General features: G+C 41.3%; 1 protein-coding gene and 2 long non-coding RNA genes across 7 annotated transcripts; 2 read left to right on the top strand and 1 right to left on the bottom strand.

The window, feature by feature from the left end:
* The first annotated feature begins 503 nt into the window (after positions 1-503).
* LOC110520089 lies at positions 504-3,868 on the top strand. Of its 5 annotated transcripts, none has more exons than XR_002472936.2 (7): positions 504-1,587; positions 1,676-2,166; positions 2,395-2,520; positions 2,774-2,882; positions 2,961-3,092; positions 3,209-3,646; positions 3,759-3,868. It is a non-coding gene; the product is annotated as an uncharacterized LOC110520089 (long non-coding RNA). The 5 variants fall into 5 exon arrangements; XR_005047671.1 differs by having other exon boundaries at positions 1,676-2,306; XR_005047677.1 differs by having other exon boundaries at positions 504-955; positions 1,676-2,520.
* A 90-nt stretch (positions 3,869-3,958) lies between these two features.
* LOC118958916 lies at positions 3,959-5,249 on the top strand. Its single transcript, XR_005047693.1, has 2 exons — positions 3,959-4,572; positions 4,661-5,249. It is a non-coding gene; the product is annotated as an uncharacterized LOC118958916 (long non-coding RNA).
* A 319-nt stretch (positions 5,250-5,568) lies between these two features.
* Positions 5,569-8,238, bottom strand: LOC110520088 (kelch-like protein 41a). The gene is made up of 6 exons (XM_021597125.2): positions 7,138-8,238; positions 6,811-6,968; positions 6,608-6,715; positions 6,267-6,452; positions 6,040-6,186; positions 5,569-5,868 (listed from the first exon to the last, which is right to left on the bottom strand). Exons 1-6 carry the CDS (start codon positions 8,236-8,238, stop codon positions 5,757-5,759), a joined length of 1,812 nt encoding a protein of 603 aa, XP_021452800.1. The 3' UTR covers positions 5,569-5,756.
* Positions 8,239-16,368: the final 8,130 nt, after the last annotated feature.

Below are 16,368 nucleotides of genomic sequence, written 5' to 3'. Positions count from 1 at the left end.
GCATCCAGAAACAGTTTAGCATTTATTTTGGCATTGTCTACATGGAAAGAAATTATGGAAAGATATTCATAGTTTTATAATTGTTAATATTCTTGATTACTTTTTTTTTTTTATGGAAGAATGTGCTGCTATAATAAGGAAAAATAAAAAACAATTTACCTCATGAATCTAATTGTGCTTATGGCAAAATGTCATATTCATCAATGTAAATGTAATAATAAAAAAAAAACACTCTTCCGTATTTTCTATACGGAATTCGAGCAGTACATTAAGACCATTCTACATTCTTCGAATAAGAAAGCTGCTAAAACAATCAAGATGTGTGTTTCTTTTAAGTTTATGTATAATCTGTAATTTGTTGTACCACCTAGCATATGTTATCATTGTCTGTGTGTATACTTATTGTGTGTATACTGTTTAAAACAAAATAAATAAAATAAACACAATTTTAAAAAAATTAAATCACCGGATGCATAAATGTGAAGCTTCCGTTTGGCGTTTCAACAAAGTAGTGAGAGGGATAGTGGGAAGCCCAGTGGGATAAGCTGGAACGAGATGGTTTTGGCCTAAATTCGGCTAATTTCCTCACTGGTGAAACCTTTGATCTCAATGCAGTTTTCTGTTCCCAAAATTAGAATCTGTTAAGAACAGAGTGGACTAAGTTTTGCAGTCGTTACTCTTTGCCAAAAATTGCGTTGATTAGGAGTGCAAAGGCGAATTTAGTTATTGCGCACATGCATTTCAGAGTATGTGTTCCCTAACGAAACTATGCAAATTCACAATTTGATCAAACGGAAACGAAAATAGATTTACACCAGTTAACACTTGGAACACACCGGCACTGCATTTTTGTACACCATAATTACTTTAATTTCCAATGAAACGCTGCGTTTGCCTTGCAGCATTGCGTTGCAGTGCGTAACTGTAAACGGCTTGACAGAAATGGTAGCAGAAGGTGAATGTTGAACTTTTGTTGCATACATTTCCAGATGAAGCTGCATACTATTTTGCCCAAAAACGCTATCGGTGTGTTCGAAAAGTAACGCTTAAACGGCAAGATGTTTTCGTAACAGGACGGACGTTGACATTGTCCTCACGTGAATAGCATGACACACTTTTAATGTCAATGCTAAGGCTAGCCGACTAAACTTAACTCTATGATTTACGATGAAGTTGGGCAGCGAATAGTGTGGGCGAATTGGAGCTCCGAAGTCATATTAAATTACGTGTTTATATTTAATAAACTATATTTTAGATAGAACAATGTCGTGTGTAATTTCGGGCTATTCTTTGGGTACTGAAATCAGTAGGTTTTGATAAAAACGTAATTTGATGTGACGTCTGTGCTCTAGTTCGCCCACACGAATGGCCTCTCAACTCTGTCGTAAATCGTGTCGTTGCGTTTAATCGTCTAAGTCAAAACCACGATTTTCCAATGATGAGGGATAAGAATTTGCCAAGAAAATTATTTTGTAATATTATAATTATACTGTATAGACATGCTGGTTAGATATGAATAAGGACACCATCACTGTCAGTCAGATGTGTTTGTGACATTGTTGCTGGATGCATGAATGAATGGTTTAGGTATGTACTTAATTTCACATTATTCGTTTTTTTTATAGAGATATGTATTTATCTTTGCTATAATTTGCACAATGCTCTCTTTCTACAGATGTTTCACCAAAGGAATATGCAGGCATTTCTCCTTCCCTGTGGATTCTAAGTTATGTTGGCCTGATCTTGGCAGTGGTTACCTTCTGAAGATGTGGCATTCCATTCTCACTTGAACTAGGCCCCATGGCCTTGTTTTGGCTCCAAGCTGTGACTGGGAGCTTCTACTTTTGCAGGTTTCTGCATGGGGGGTGCAGTGAACCGGGACCAGGTTCTAGAGCAGCTTGGCACCTGCTAAGGTGAAGACCAAGTGTTGGAGGTGGTGGGCAAGAACAAGGCTAAACTGACTGTGAACCATGTTGGCTGTGCCATGGTCATGCTCTGGCAGTTCCAGTGAGAGAAGCAACAGATGCTGAGAACGTTTTGAGTTCTTTAAAAGCCACCCTGAGTTCCTGACTCTCCGGGTGCTGGCTGGGAACTAAATTGAGCTCGTGGATGATTTCACATTGGTGGACATGCTCTAAAATGTTCTCAGGTACAGATGTTGGCTAGGTGGGTAAGCCTATATCAGTCCTGAAATGTTTTTAAAAAAACGTTTTCACATCAACCTTGTATCTTTGAAGGCTCAATGTGGAACCATATGATTATCTTGTTCATCATTTGGTCTCAGAGGCTTGGCTTAGATTATGCAGGTAAAATATATGTATATTTGCCATTAAATACAGCAGAATCATTGAGGGGTGTGAGCTGGTGTACAGATGTAAATTCACTGTTTTGCAGATTTCTGATGCCTTCACTGTTTAAGTTTGCTGTCTCCCTAAGTGATCAACATCTGCAGAACAGTCCTCTGATGGGTCAGATCACTGACATTTTGAATAAAAAATTCTCCACAATTGATGATGTGAGGTACACAAAAAAGATCACTTCCAGTAATCTATAAGTCCTTGATATTACATAAAAATAATTATGGACATGTCTCTGCAGGATCCTCTACCAGTCACTCCATTTCTACAACTGTGACTTAGCCTGGCTGCAAAACATAGTCTAGTGGAACTAGTGAACTCAAGCATAGACCCTTTCTCCTTCACCAAGCTGTTTGTTTCTCTTGGCCCTATGGCAGGGCAGAACACCAACTCATTGATAAGTACTTCTCTTTCAGGCTGGAGAGTACAACACTGCTTTAGGCAGAGGAGTTTAATGCCAGCGGGCCCTGGCTGTGGCAGAGACACTGGAGGAGATTCAGCGTAGAAACCTGCAGCTGATCCAAAGTAAGTTAATTCTCTGTTACAGCCTTGTCTGAAAGTTGCATTTAGACAATACAACTGAAGTAAGTTATCTCTTTACAGGATTGTGTCAGTAGTCCACAAGAACCTACATGTTTTCAAGCCCATTGAGATATCCAGGATCACACAAACCCTGATCCTGCTGCATTACCAGAGTCCAGAGCTCTTCACTAAATTAAGGAACATCCTAGTTCAGTGAGTGGTTATTCTAAAGATCTATCTCTGCCCACTATGATCCTGTATGACAGGTCACTCTTATTGCATACTATACAAAGTAGGCATATACAACTTTTTCTCACTGCTACTTGCAGGACAGTGTCTACCCATATGAGGTGACCATGCTACCTGGACTCGACGAAGGCGTAATTTCATGGGTGGATGCAGTGCTGCTCCAGTGTAATCTGAATGAACCTTTGCAATGGCTGTCGCTAAGTGGGTGAGCAATGACCCGTCCTACCGACACAACACTCCCAGCAAGTGTGTGCGTCTGCTGCACTGAACCGCTGCGTGCATGAGTGCCTGCGCAAGGCTGAGTGCCTGGACCGGATGTTGGAGGAGCTCAAGTACATGTCAGGGGAATGGTTTGAGGAGATTCTGCTGGAGGAGACCATGGTTACGCTCCGGAGGCTGGAGAACCAGATATCTGGGCCAATGTGCCCGAGATGGCCCTTTTTCTGACCATGACTAGTCACCTCTCTACTCCATTAATGGACCGCGTAGCTAGCATGACCATGGAGCACATCAACAAGGTACTTTGAGACATTACATTTTATTTCACATCAGGGAACACTGTTCTTTTGCCTGTATATATGTAGAGACGGATAGAACGAGTCCATACCAGAACAATGTTTTTCTTTTCAGTACTCAGCAACTTCATGCCACCGTGCTGCCCTTTGCTGTACTGAATTATAATCCAGCAAGGGTGGATGAGCTGTTTGACATCTGCATTCAGCACTTCATACCTCACATCAGTAAGTGATTGTGGTTTATGTTACATTTTTGTATTTGGAACTCATCAAAAGGACCAGACAAATTAATTGATCTTCTTCCTCCAGGTCTCTTTGACCTCAATCTGCTGGTACTTGATCCCATCTGCTGCCTGTGGCTGATTTCTTCCCGGAGGACCTGATTCGAGAAATCGTCAACGTGGATTTCCTTGCCAAGCTGGATTCCCAGTTAGAAAGTTTGTTATATAATTATATTAGAAATATCCCAATGAAGACAAAGCCAGCATCCTGTATCCCCTACTATCTGAAAACATTCTTTTCAGATAAAGCTAAAGGGATAAGAGAACCTCTCTGTTATGTGGTAGCCCTGCCTGACGTGCAGGCGGATCCGCCTGTGTCTCACGGAGCTGAATCGGTCTGTGTGGTTGGAGTGTCCAGAGCGGATTGGTGTTAAACTCAAAAGGTAATCAAATGTGTCACCTGTTCTAGTTGTGAGCTGTATTTCTTCTGATCTCCCTAGACTTTGAATGTGTTCTGGACAGACACCACCAGGCAGTGGCCTACAGTGAGCAGAGCCAGCTGCAGATTTTTTTTCTCCCTTTTTCACTTACTCAGTGTTACTGTGGACGTCTTGGATTCCAAATCATTCTACAAACCGTCTCGTCACATGAAAGGGGAAATCATGATGAGAAAGACATCTGGAGATTCTGGGACACCATGTTGTCCAGGTATGTGTGTGAAATGTCTGTTCTCAAAAGTGGAATTAATGTATATAACATTCTACATCACTGATTAATGGTAATGTCATTTAAACAGATCCCTCATTTTGAATGGAACTATATGGAGCTCTCCACACTGGATGCATGGAAGGAATACCTTAGGAAGAAGATAGTTACTGAGCTTTCCTGAAGCACCTAGATGTTGGATCAATGACATGAATAATTTTGCACGCCCAATTTTTCAGTTTTTGATTTGTTAAAAAAGTTTGAAATATCCAATAAATGTCGTTCCACTTCATGATTGTGTCCCACTTGTTGTTGATTCTTCACAAAAAAATACTGTTTTATATCTTTATGTTTGAAGCCTGAAATGTGGCAAAAGGTTGCAAAGTTCAAGGGGGCCGAATACTTTCGCAAGGCACTGTATATTGCTTTTGCTACTGATGTGAGAGACAAAGTCTGCCTTTGGAAATGTATATTTGCAGGCAGATCATTAACAATTGCTGTTATTGCCTACTCCGAATCCTAGAGTGGACATGCAGTTATCTCACCTCCTGCCAAGAGATTGTATCATATGAAGTGTAACGTTTGTCAAACAATAGTAAATGTGTGTAATAAGAAATAGCATTGTTTTTGTGGTATTGATACATCCAAATAATCTGTCCCACATAAATAAAATACAAAAAAGTTGTAGGGTGCAAACTGTTTCTTTACAAAGACAGGCAGGTTTAAAAGATTTCACTGAGTTAGTTCATATAAATTCATTAGGCCCTTATCTATGGTTTTCACATGACTTGGAATGCATAAAACTGCACATTATAGTGTGGACTTTTATTGTCCCCAGCACAAAGTGCACCTGTGTAATGATCATGCTGTTTAATCAGCTTTTTCATATGCCACACCTGTCAGGTGGATGGATTATCTTTGCAAAGGAGAAATGCTCACTAACAGGAATGTAAACTAATTTGTGCACAACATTTGAGAAATAAGCTTTTTGTGCAAATGGAACATTTCTGGAATCTTTTATTTCAGCTCATGAAACATGGGACCAACACTTTACATGTTGTGTTTTTGTTCAGTATATTATGGTGCGTTCAAATCATGAAGGATCCCGATGAAAGTCAATCTAAATACATTGTTTTTGCAGTCCTCCATGTTACATCTAGACGGTACAGTACTTATTGTGTTCTTGTTCACAATTTGGGCATTTTGGCTACATTGAGACGCATAGACACACAGGAGGCCCCTGCGGCGTAACGCATCGCTTTGAGCATCCCGGTCCATTCTTTCTTATCCTCTTCATACCTGCCACAGGAGAAAAGAGAAGTTTGACGTTATGCCTTTGGCACAGAACAATAGTGGCAATGGCACCATTTCACCGTTAGACATTATCAAGGAGCTTTTAATATAGACCATCTCTAAAGATGGCGGCAGGGTACGTGGGATTGGATTCAATTTGGGTACTAGTTTACATACTGCCAGATGTCAATGATTTCCGTTGGGGCAACTTTGTCGTCCTCCGTCGCCACAATGGTAAAGCCTCCAACTGCATACAGCAATCCTCCACTGCTGACCAGGTTTACTGAGCTCCTCTCCTGGGGGAAATCTGTGAAGGGCGCCCACCTGAAATGGGGATCATCGTTAATTGAATGGCTTTGTTACATTGTTGCTAATCATACCGACTTCAACGTCAAGGCACATACTTGTTGGTTCCGAAGTCATATGCTTCAGATGCAGAAGTGAGACCATCTTCATTGACCCCTCCAGTCACCACAATCTTCCCATTGTGAACGACTGCCCCAAACATGGATCTTGCCATTTTCATTGCAGCCACCTCCTTCCACTCTGATTTCTTGTGGTTGTACGCAAACATCTTATCGATGGCTTTGCTTTGATAAAAACAAGGATGGAACATCACAATGAGGATTATAAAATTACACAAATGTAATTTTTACATCATGCCTCTACTATTGCATGCCTTTACTGTATTAGTATCAAACAATTAGACATGACAAGGTGTGTTTTGTACAAAGAGCAAGCTTACTTGTCATCCGTCTTCCCTCCGATACAGTACACCAACCCATTCTGGGAAACAACACTATGACCATGGATTTTCAGAGGTAGCTTTTTGCTCTCAGCCCATTTCATCTTCCTAGGGAACAGATAGAAAGGTTCAAGTGTGTTTCAGGCTCCTCAGTCATGTTGTGACAGGAAATAAGCATAGGAATATGAACTCTTCCTACTTACTCAACATCATAGCACATTACAGAGTCGAGAGATTCGTTGGACTGTAGATCTTTACCAGCTACAGCAAAGATGAGATTGTCAAATTCTCCCATACTGAACAGACATCTGGGAGAGGGCATAGGGGGCAGAGCTATCCAATCAGCAGCAAGGATGTCCAGCTGTAAAAAAACAACAACCAGATATTAGAAAGTTACAGTAATCAAGCTATTTCTGATGACAGAAAAGTTTGGTGGTTAAAGATCATCCCCTTGCTAAGTCATGGTGTTACAAACTGTGTTGATTTAAAGTTTGATCAGTTGTGGCGAATGAAAACACAAAGCTTATTACCTGATAGAAGTAGCATTGTAACGGAGCATCTTTATCCTCTTCATCGACAAACAATCCTCCCAGGATGAAGAGATCGTTTTTCTTTGATGTCAGGCTGACATGGTTGCGTGGAATCTGCTCAGTCATTGCAGCAAGGAAGCATTCATTCTCAACGCCATCATAGGCCACTGCAGCAGTGTCGTTGATCATCAAGACGAGATCTTTGGCATACATACCAATTCTCTTGATATCATTCAGGTAACCAGGTAACCTGTTATCCTCTCCTTCTTTACTGTTGACTGCATCCTTCCCTGACTCTCCTGTCTTATTCTCAGGGAGTTTCCCAGCAAAGGCATCTTTGATCACTTTGATTTTTTTGAGGAGCTCAGGGTCAGCCTTGACGATGTCATCCTTTTCCACTTTCTCATTGAAGTACTTCTCTGGGAGTAAACGGAAACGGATGCAGTCAAAGGCCTCTTCTAGAGTCTTGACGCGGTTCTCCTTGTCTTTTCGAATCCATTTCATCAGGGATTCAAACACCACCTCCTCCTTTTCTACATTGAGAGAGTCCGCTCCGATGACGGCAAAAAGCTCATGAGAGGCCAGCTCTAAGAAGTCTTCCTCCTTGGCCAGGGTTTCAAAACGATCTGCAATGTAGTCTCGACTTGCCAATGCCAGTCTGGGGCAGTTGAGCACCAGTGCCATTCTGAATATGGCCATACAGTTACCCGGGGACAGCTTCTTCTGTAGGAAATTCGCACACACTGTGAACACTGAGGGGATCTGGAAACGGTTTGCCACAGCAAAGATATCCTGCACATTGTCATCTGTGATGTCAATCTCTGCTGAATACATGTAATTCACAATCATCTCCATGATTGTGGGGTCCAAATTCTCCAGAACAACCTCCTTATCCATTTCTTTAGCATCGCCTGAGAAGTAAAACTCTCGGAAATAAGGACTACAGGCTGCCAAAATAAGTCTATGGCAGGGCAAGCTTCTGTCTCCCACTTTTAGAATGCAGTCAATAAACTTGTTCTCGTTCAGTAGCTCTTTCAGGCCATCCTGGAGCAGGGTGCTCTGAAACAGGCGCAAATCTTCCCTTACAGCTTTCGGATCCATGCTGAAAGAAACGCGACTTGACCAAGAACGTGGAGGATGCAGCTCTCAGCACACTGTCCCGACTAGACTGAGCAGTATAGAGCCCCAGGTCTGAAGACCCTACAATATAACTACGGCCCTCTAAATATATCCACTCACTCCATTGAGGAAGAATTCAGGTTGGCCGCATCACACAGCTGTCACAGAGTGAAAGAAACAACTGTGGACCCTTGTCAGTGGTAGTTGGCAAACAATTATTGTTATATGACTACTTCACACACATTGCATTTGTAAATGACTGGTGCAGTTCTGTGCAGTGGGGAGCAAACATCCCCAAACTCAATTACAAGTGCAACTTGTATGAATCATTAGGATTTTCCTCTTTATCACTTACAAAATGATTTATGATTGTCCAGGGATTGTCACGATTAAAGTAAAATAGTATATAATAGTTCAAATAAAGATAGTGAACTACAGAGTACCCTGAAGCTGTTATTATACCTTTATTTATATCAATTACTATGATTATTTTTAGTCCTGAAACTCTTTGGGGATTTATTTGTGTGCGACTCATTGAGCATGTTTTATTATTAAATGTGAGTATATTTCCGGAAGGACTGACCTTCCTCATAGGCAGGGTCAATGAGCAGCTGCAGATACAACAGTCTGTCCTCATGAACCATTTGTAAAATACTTGAGCTCCTCTGGCACGTTTGTTAATAGCCTTTAGATCATTGTCCAAAAAACAAATGACTCAGTTTTCCCCACCTGCCACTGGATTATGTCTTCAACTCATTTCAAAAACCCAGTTAAGACATTCTGAAAACTAAGAAAGGTCAGAAAATTGCATACTTTACTTAAATAGTTGAATTATTACATCTGAACAACAACACAATTCATCTATTTTCTTTTACAATTTCTATTTAATTGAACAAATAAAAACGTACACAAACACTACACTTATGTATAATTTTTTTACATTTATGGCACACTATTTTTCTTACATGTTGCCCATACATGCATCAGGTCTTTATTATATACATCAGACCTATGAGTAAATATACAAATATTTTGTACTTTTTATAAACAACCGTCTGGCTAAAACCAACACTTTTACTGAACCGTTGATTAATGTGCACTGTCCCTGTAAAAAAATACAACTCAAACTTAAACTGTACTGTGTCAATTGTGTCATTTAAAAGAAAGGATGGATTTGAGGAACTATGTTCACCTAACTCGCCTATCAACGTTCATGCTTCAGCCCATAACTTCCCACAGTCCTTGAAGTGTGAACCCCTCCTTCAACTTCCCAACTGCAATTCCCAGCTCCTCGGAAAACACAGGTTCCCGGTCTTGTTGCTTATTACCATCAGAAAAGTAAGCCTTAGAAGCAAACAATAGAAATCAGTCATGACAATGGCCTTAATAGGAGGTTATGTGTTCAAACCGTTTGACAAAGTACACCTCAGTCTGTATAAACACGATAGGCACTAGGCAACATAAAGCCATGTTTGCGGTATGTTGTGTAACATGACTTAGCAACCTGCTATTTTCAGAGTGTGAAAACAAATAACGGATTCCCAGAGGAGGGATGACAGTCTAAGCACACACAGTGAAAGCATCAGTCTGCTCATTCGGCTCAATTTCCAGGAGGGGGGGGGGGGGGGGGGGGGGGGGGGGCTGGTCCACCGTCAGCTCCTCCAGTGGCTGAGGCTGGAATTATTGTTGGGAGAGAGAAAAGTTGAAGGAGAATCGCGCCACACAAATTCATAATTCAATGTCTTGTTAAAACATGGCAAAGCCATAACGCATTGAACTGTTTTTGTGATGAGAAAAAGTGTGGCACAGTATAATATAGAATGACCTTTTTCCTCCATCTCATAGTCCACTCCAAAGATGGAGTGAGCTTGATCTCCTTAACTGCATCTTGAAGCTTTTACCATTGGGTCGATCTTAAATCAAAGCACATATCCTCCAGTCTCCAAACAAATCAAAAAAAGATGTACTCAGGAGTATGCCACAACAGTAAATGGCATGCAAAAGCCAAGTTATTTTCTCTGTATTTTCTGTCATCTTTTAAAGCTGATACTACATAGATATACTATATATGCTTTTAAACTACTAGTTCTACATGTAATTCTATGGTACACAGTAAGTCAAATGCTACCGGTTACATTTGAAATGATCCCAATTACCCGCTGAGAGCTTTGCATCACTAAAGCTAGGCCAAACTTTGAGTCTCTTTATTCTGATGGAAAGCTACAGAGAAGAGAGGTGACAATAAGGAAAATAGTTGATCACTTTCAATACCTCAAAAGGTCATTTGTTCGGCTGGACACGGCAGCTGGTTTTTCGATTACTTCATTTGTTTACGACACGTAGAATTTGAAGGTAGGGAATGCTGACGTTGAGGCTCTCGTTCATATTGGCATGCCAAACAATCTGAACATTAGTGATGAAAAAGGTCCCCAGATTACCTACAAGATACAATTCAGGACAGTTAGTTTCCTTGTAAAGGCATGAAACCCTTTTTTACTTCAAAATACTTCCTGGAGGATTAACTAGCTAGAGTAATTGATTTGTACCCGGTCACTGGATAAATTCCACACCCCGTTGATTTTGTCATACACTTCTTCTCGAGGCAAAAGCCTCTGTTGTTTATTTTGAATGAGAGCTCCTCCCAGCTTCAGGGCACGGTACATTTTAGAGGTCACATTAGCCCTAGAACAGAGGGATATGGACAATTAGTTGACGAGACATTCAATTAAACTCGGCAGTAACTTGACTGAATCATATATCATGACATAATCTGGAAAGTGTCACAACTTTCACAAGTTTAATTTCTCGTTTTCTAGGTGTAAAATCTGTGAACAGAAATGACCGATGTAAATAGTCTTGGACTCCCTGGATCCACATGGGTGAAAATGGACTCAAATCTTGTATTGTTAGACTTTGTCAAGATATACAGTGCTTCAGTCTGGCATCTCAATTTCTGAAAATTAAAATTCTTCATAATGGTGGTGACATCTGTTTACCTATATAGTCAATTGATAGACAGACCAATATACTTACAGAGTTAGCTGTCCTTGTTGTGATGTCAATGATGGAGGAGTATCCAACTGCAATGAAACACAAAGAACATCAATGTCCCTCCGTGTTGTTAGATTGTTTTTAAGTTGGGGAAACAATACTTGCTATTACTAATGATTATCTTTGTGTTCCACTGTGGTACCATGATAATCCAAAAGAGGGCAGTATTCATTGAGATGAGAATAATAAGGTTATCCCTTTGCAGAGTGGATTCCTCTCTAGCCATGTCAAGGAAAGAGAAATAGATGTATGTAGGTAGCTAGGTCTAGGTGTACACACACAAATTGAAGAATGTCAGATTTGTTACCAAGAGCCTCCCTGCAGGTAAGGGATCCTGAGTGGCGCAGCGGTCTAAGGCACTGCATCACAGTGTTAGAGGTGTCACTGCAGATCTGGGTTCGATACTGTATCACAACTGGGCCGTGATTGGGAGCAGCATAGGGCGGTGCACAATTGGCCCAGCGTCAACCGGGTTTGGCCGGAGTAGGCCATCATTGTAAATAAGAATTTGTTCTTAAGTGACTTGCCTAGTTAAATTAAAATAATAAAAAGGACTAAGTTCTGTATATTAGTGCAGAGGTGGGCCCATAACCACACATTTGCTGGTTCAAGTCCCACCTAGTCCGGTTGTTTACCTTTGCGGCCTCAATTGCTACATTGATGTCAACCCAGATGTAAAAAATACTACAGTACTTACTGTATAATACTATACTACACACTATAGTATTCCTCAATCATGTGTAGTACTAATTATATAATGTTGAATGTTATATAATGTAGTAAATACTATGGTAATGTCTGCAAAAACACTAGTTTTTACTACAGTATTCATTTAGCATATGCCCTGCCCATTCCCCTCCCCCATATCCCAATTTGTGCCACCCTTAAGTGAGAAACCTACATTACTGTTTCATTGCGATTCAATGGTGAAGGTACATAAAGATGTAGCAATTCAGACAAAGGAGATGATTGTGGATTACAGGAAAAGGAGGACCAAGCACACCCCCATTCTCATCGAGGGGGCTGTAGTGGAACAGGTTGAGAGCTTCAAGTTCCTTGGGGTCCACATCACCAACAAAGTAAAATGGTCCAAGCACACCAAGACAGTCGTGAAGAGGGAACGACAAAACCTATTCTCCCTCAGGAGACTGAATAGATTTGGCATGGGTCCTCAGATCCTCAAAAGGTTCTACAGCTGCACCATTGAGAGCATCCTGACAGGTTGCATCACTGCCTGGTATGGCAACTGCTCGGCCTCCGACCGCAAGGCACTACAGAGGGTAATGCGTAAGGCCCAGTACATCACTGGGGCCAAGCTTCCTGCCATGCAGGACCTCTATACCAGGCGGTGTCAGAGGAAGGCCATAAAAATTGTCAAAAACTCCAACCACCCTGGTCATAGACTGTTCTCTCTGCTATCGCACGGCAAGTGGTACCGGAGCGCCAAGTCTAGGTTCAAGAGGCTTCTTAACAGCTTCTACCCCCAAGCCATTAGACTCCTGAACATCTAGTCAAATGGAAACCCAGACTATTTGCATTGCCCCCCCCCTTTAACACTGCTGCTACTCTCTGTTATTATCTATGCATAGTCACTTTAATATCTCTACCTACATGTACATATTACCTCAATTACCTCGACTAACCGTTGCCACCGCACATTGACTCTGTACCGGTACTGTCACGTCTGCTCCCGCTTTAATTACTTGTTCCTTTTATTTCTTATTCATATTTTTTAAACTGCATTGTTGGTTCAGGACTTGTAAGTAAGCATTTCACTGTAAGGTCTGCACCTGTTGTGTTGGGCTCATGTGACTAATACAATTTGATTTGAGCGCAAGACTACGGAGACCCAGTTTATCCTTTTGATATTGAGTGTTTGCCCGATAAAGTCATGCTAGGATATATGAATTATCCTGTGAGAGTGTCTGTTCCAAATCCGCTATGATGTTTCAGGTGCCAAGGTTATGGTCATGTAGCAGCAGTGTGTAAGATGCAAAGGTGTGCAGGAGGATGTGGTCATCCTGTCTGGGTTGGCGCCCCCCCCCCCCCCTTGGGTTGTGCCGTGGCGGAGGTCTTTGTGGGCTATACTCAGCCTTGTCTCAGGATGGTAAGTTGGTGGTTGAAGATATCCCTCTAGTGGTGTGGGGGCTGTGCTTTGGCAAAGTGGGTGGGGTTATATCCTTCCTGTTTGGCCCTGTCCGGGGGTGTCCTCGGATGGGGCCACAGTGTCTCCTGACCCATCCTGTCTCAGCCTCCAGTATTTATGCTGCAGTAGTTTATGTGTCGGGGGGCTAGGGTCAGTTTGTTATATCTGGAGTACTTCTCCTGTCCTATTTGGTGTCCTGTGTGAATCTAAGTGTGCGTTCTTTAATTCTCTCCTTCTCTCTTTCTTTCTCTCTCTCGGAGGACCTGAGCCCTAGGACCATGCCCCAGGACTACCTGACATGATGACTCCTTGCTGTCCCCAGTCCACCTGGCCGTGCTGCTGCTCCAGTTTCAACTGACCTGAGCCCTAGGACCATGCCCCAGGAATACCTGACATGATGACTCCTTGCTGTCCCCAGTCCACCTGACTGTGCTGCTGCTCCAGTTTCAACTGTTCTGCCTTAATATTATTCGACCATGCTGGTCATTTATGAACATTTGAACATCTTGGCCATGTTCTGTTATAATCTCCACCCGGCACAGCCAGAAGAGGACTGGCCACCCCACATAGCCTGGTTCCTCTCTAGGTTTCTTCCTAGGTTTTGGCCTTTCTAGGGAGTTTTTCCTAGCCACCGTGCTTCTACACCTGCATTGCTTGCTGTTTGGGGTTTTAGGCTGGGTTTCTGTACAGCACTTTGAGATATCAGCTGATGTACGAAGGGCTTCACAAATAAATTTGATTGATAGGCTATGTATTTTTGTAGCCATTCACAGACAATTTTGAATAAGTCATACAAATAATGCTTCAGGAATCAAATATAATTCTTGACATTTTAGTATTTAGTAGAGGGACACACAACTCATAAACACATCATATTTTGTCTGTGTAGAGTACGATGATGGCAAGCGTATTCAACTAGTAGACATAAACCCCCTGAATATTGATATTCTTTAGATTTTTCTTGAAATGTGGGTGATTTTGAGAAATTAATTGTTATAACGAGAACATTTTCAAACACCCAGAACTTGGGAAACATATCAGGGGTGGCCTACCCTCCTGGAGAACTAGCAGGATTTTCTTCCAGCTCTATTTTAAAGAGATAGTTCACCCAAATTACAAAATAGAAAATGTTTGTGTCCTTACCTTGAAAGCAATTTATGGACAAGCAGACTGCAATCTATGATTTGGTTTCCGACTGCCATCAACCAATATTATTACAATTTGATGTAGTGGTGACACTCCCCGGCATGTGTCGCATACAACTTTCCACCTGAAAACAGAGATCAATCCCTGCTTCCAATCTTCCCACTGTTTCTAGCATTTGCATGTCTCCCTATCTCATTTCATTTCTGTGTGAATAAAATGTCATACTTCCTAAAGAAAAATGTAAAGTATGCTAATATTTTTGTACATTTCATTCCCCCCAAAATCTCAAAGTGATAAAGCTGTCGAATTTTGAGTGTTCATTTAATATTCAAAGCATCCTGAATGCACCTCCTTCTTTACACTGGTCATAGGCCTAAGCCATGTTAAAATATGAAGAATTGCAGGAAATTAGCTTTAAAACAGTCAAATCTTCCTGGGGGGGACCCCCAGTTCCCTGTCTAGTGTTTGTGCCAGGGGGCAATGAAATTCACATAGCAAATCTCACGCCAAGCTTTTTTCAAAAGTTGGCAGCCCTGATGTGGAATGCACATTCCGAACTAAGAATGGCACCAACACGCCAAAAGCATAGACGGAAATTCACAGGAAGAATAGGCAATATTGCCAAGCAATTGCTGGCAAAGGAGTGGGCTGAGACACTAGAGCAATGAGCACATGGACATATGATTTAGATTTCATATGCAGCATATTTTAATTTAACTCAATTCACCCATTTATTTACTCATCTCCTATAGCCTGTTGACTGCCACATCTGTACTGGAATGTATTAGCTAACAAAGACAGTGAATGTTCCTGAGTGGCCGAAGTACAGTTTTGTCTTAAAGATGCACTATGCAGAAATCTCTCCGCCATTTCCTGGTTGTTCAAATTTGAATAGTTCGGCTAATTTCAGTTTATGTGACGAAACAAGCAAGTACAGCCTTGACTCATTACACTACTCGCCATGTGTCAAGGCATAGTGAATTTACGAACGCACCGAAGATGGGAGCTGCCGATTAAGATTCCACAGATTATAAAAATTAGCTTATTTTCAATGTAAAATGGTTGCAGCAATTTTTGCTGACAACATTGCCTCTCAAAATGTCCAGTGTATCAAGGCTTTTACATTTTTTTAAGTATTGACTGCATAAGGTTAGCCACTCGGAGTCAGAAGTTCATTTAAAAAACTAGCTAGACTACTGTACTATATCTGCGCACAATTCCGTGGATGAAATCCTCGTCGTGAAGTTGAGGTACTTGGCTACTACTGTATACCCCTTGTATGAGTGTACTGTCTTGACACATGATGAGTAGTGTATAATGTGTCAAGGCAAGTTAATATAAGTTTAGGTAAGGAATTTTGTGGCAATCGCTAACTACATTAACGTTGTCACTTTAGTATATGGGGCTATACACATTTAATCATAGTCCGTAACTCCCTTGTGTTTAACAGCTAATCAGAATCACTCGAGGTTGAAGGTCAAGGGGATATGCAAATGAGCTGTCTTGCCGTTTGAAGTGTGCCTGCGTACAGAGTGTTAATCGTTACCATGCTTCCGATATAAAGCTGAAAGTAATAGTACAATATAGAAAAGGAAACTGCGTTTATTCTGGGTAGATAGCAAGCACGTGTTCCCCTTATAATGCTTTTTTAGGCCATTGTGTGTCATCAGCACTGCAAATGCAGTATCATCAGGTGGACTTCATTGTAGTATGTTAATTTGGCAACTTCACCTGTTCATCTGACAGTGAAGTAATAAAGTAACACACAC

This window comes from Oncorhynchus mykiss, chromosome 3, assembly GCF_013265735.2.
Source record: "Oncorhynchus mykiss isolate Arlee chromosome 3, USDA_OmykA_1.1, whole genome shotgun sequence".
NCBI lineage: Eukaryota > Metazoa > Chordata > Actinopteri > Salmoniformes > Salmonidae > Oncorhynchus > Oncorhynchus mykiss.
The sequence above is the reverse complement of the archived record's forward strand: the minus strand, read 5'-3'. Positions and strand labels throughout refer to the sequence as shown.

What these genes read in the sequence shown, in the direction of transcription:
- LOC110520088 (XM_021597125.2), bottom strand. Translation starts at nt 8,238, where the DNA reads ATGGATCCGAAAGCTGTAAGGGAAGATTTGCGCCTGTTTCAGAGCACC. An exon ending in TACAATGCTACTTCTATCAG is followed by an intron (nt 6,969 to 7,137) that starts GTAATAAGCTTT and finishes GTTTTTTTACAG; the next exon opens with CTGGACATCCTTGCTGCTGA. An exon ending in GGAGGGAAGACGGATGACAA is followed by an intron (nt 6,453 to 6,607) that starts GTAAGCTTGCTC and finishes TTTTTATCAAAG; the next exon opens with CAAAGCCATCGATAAGATGT.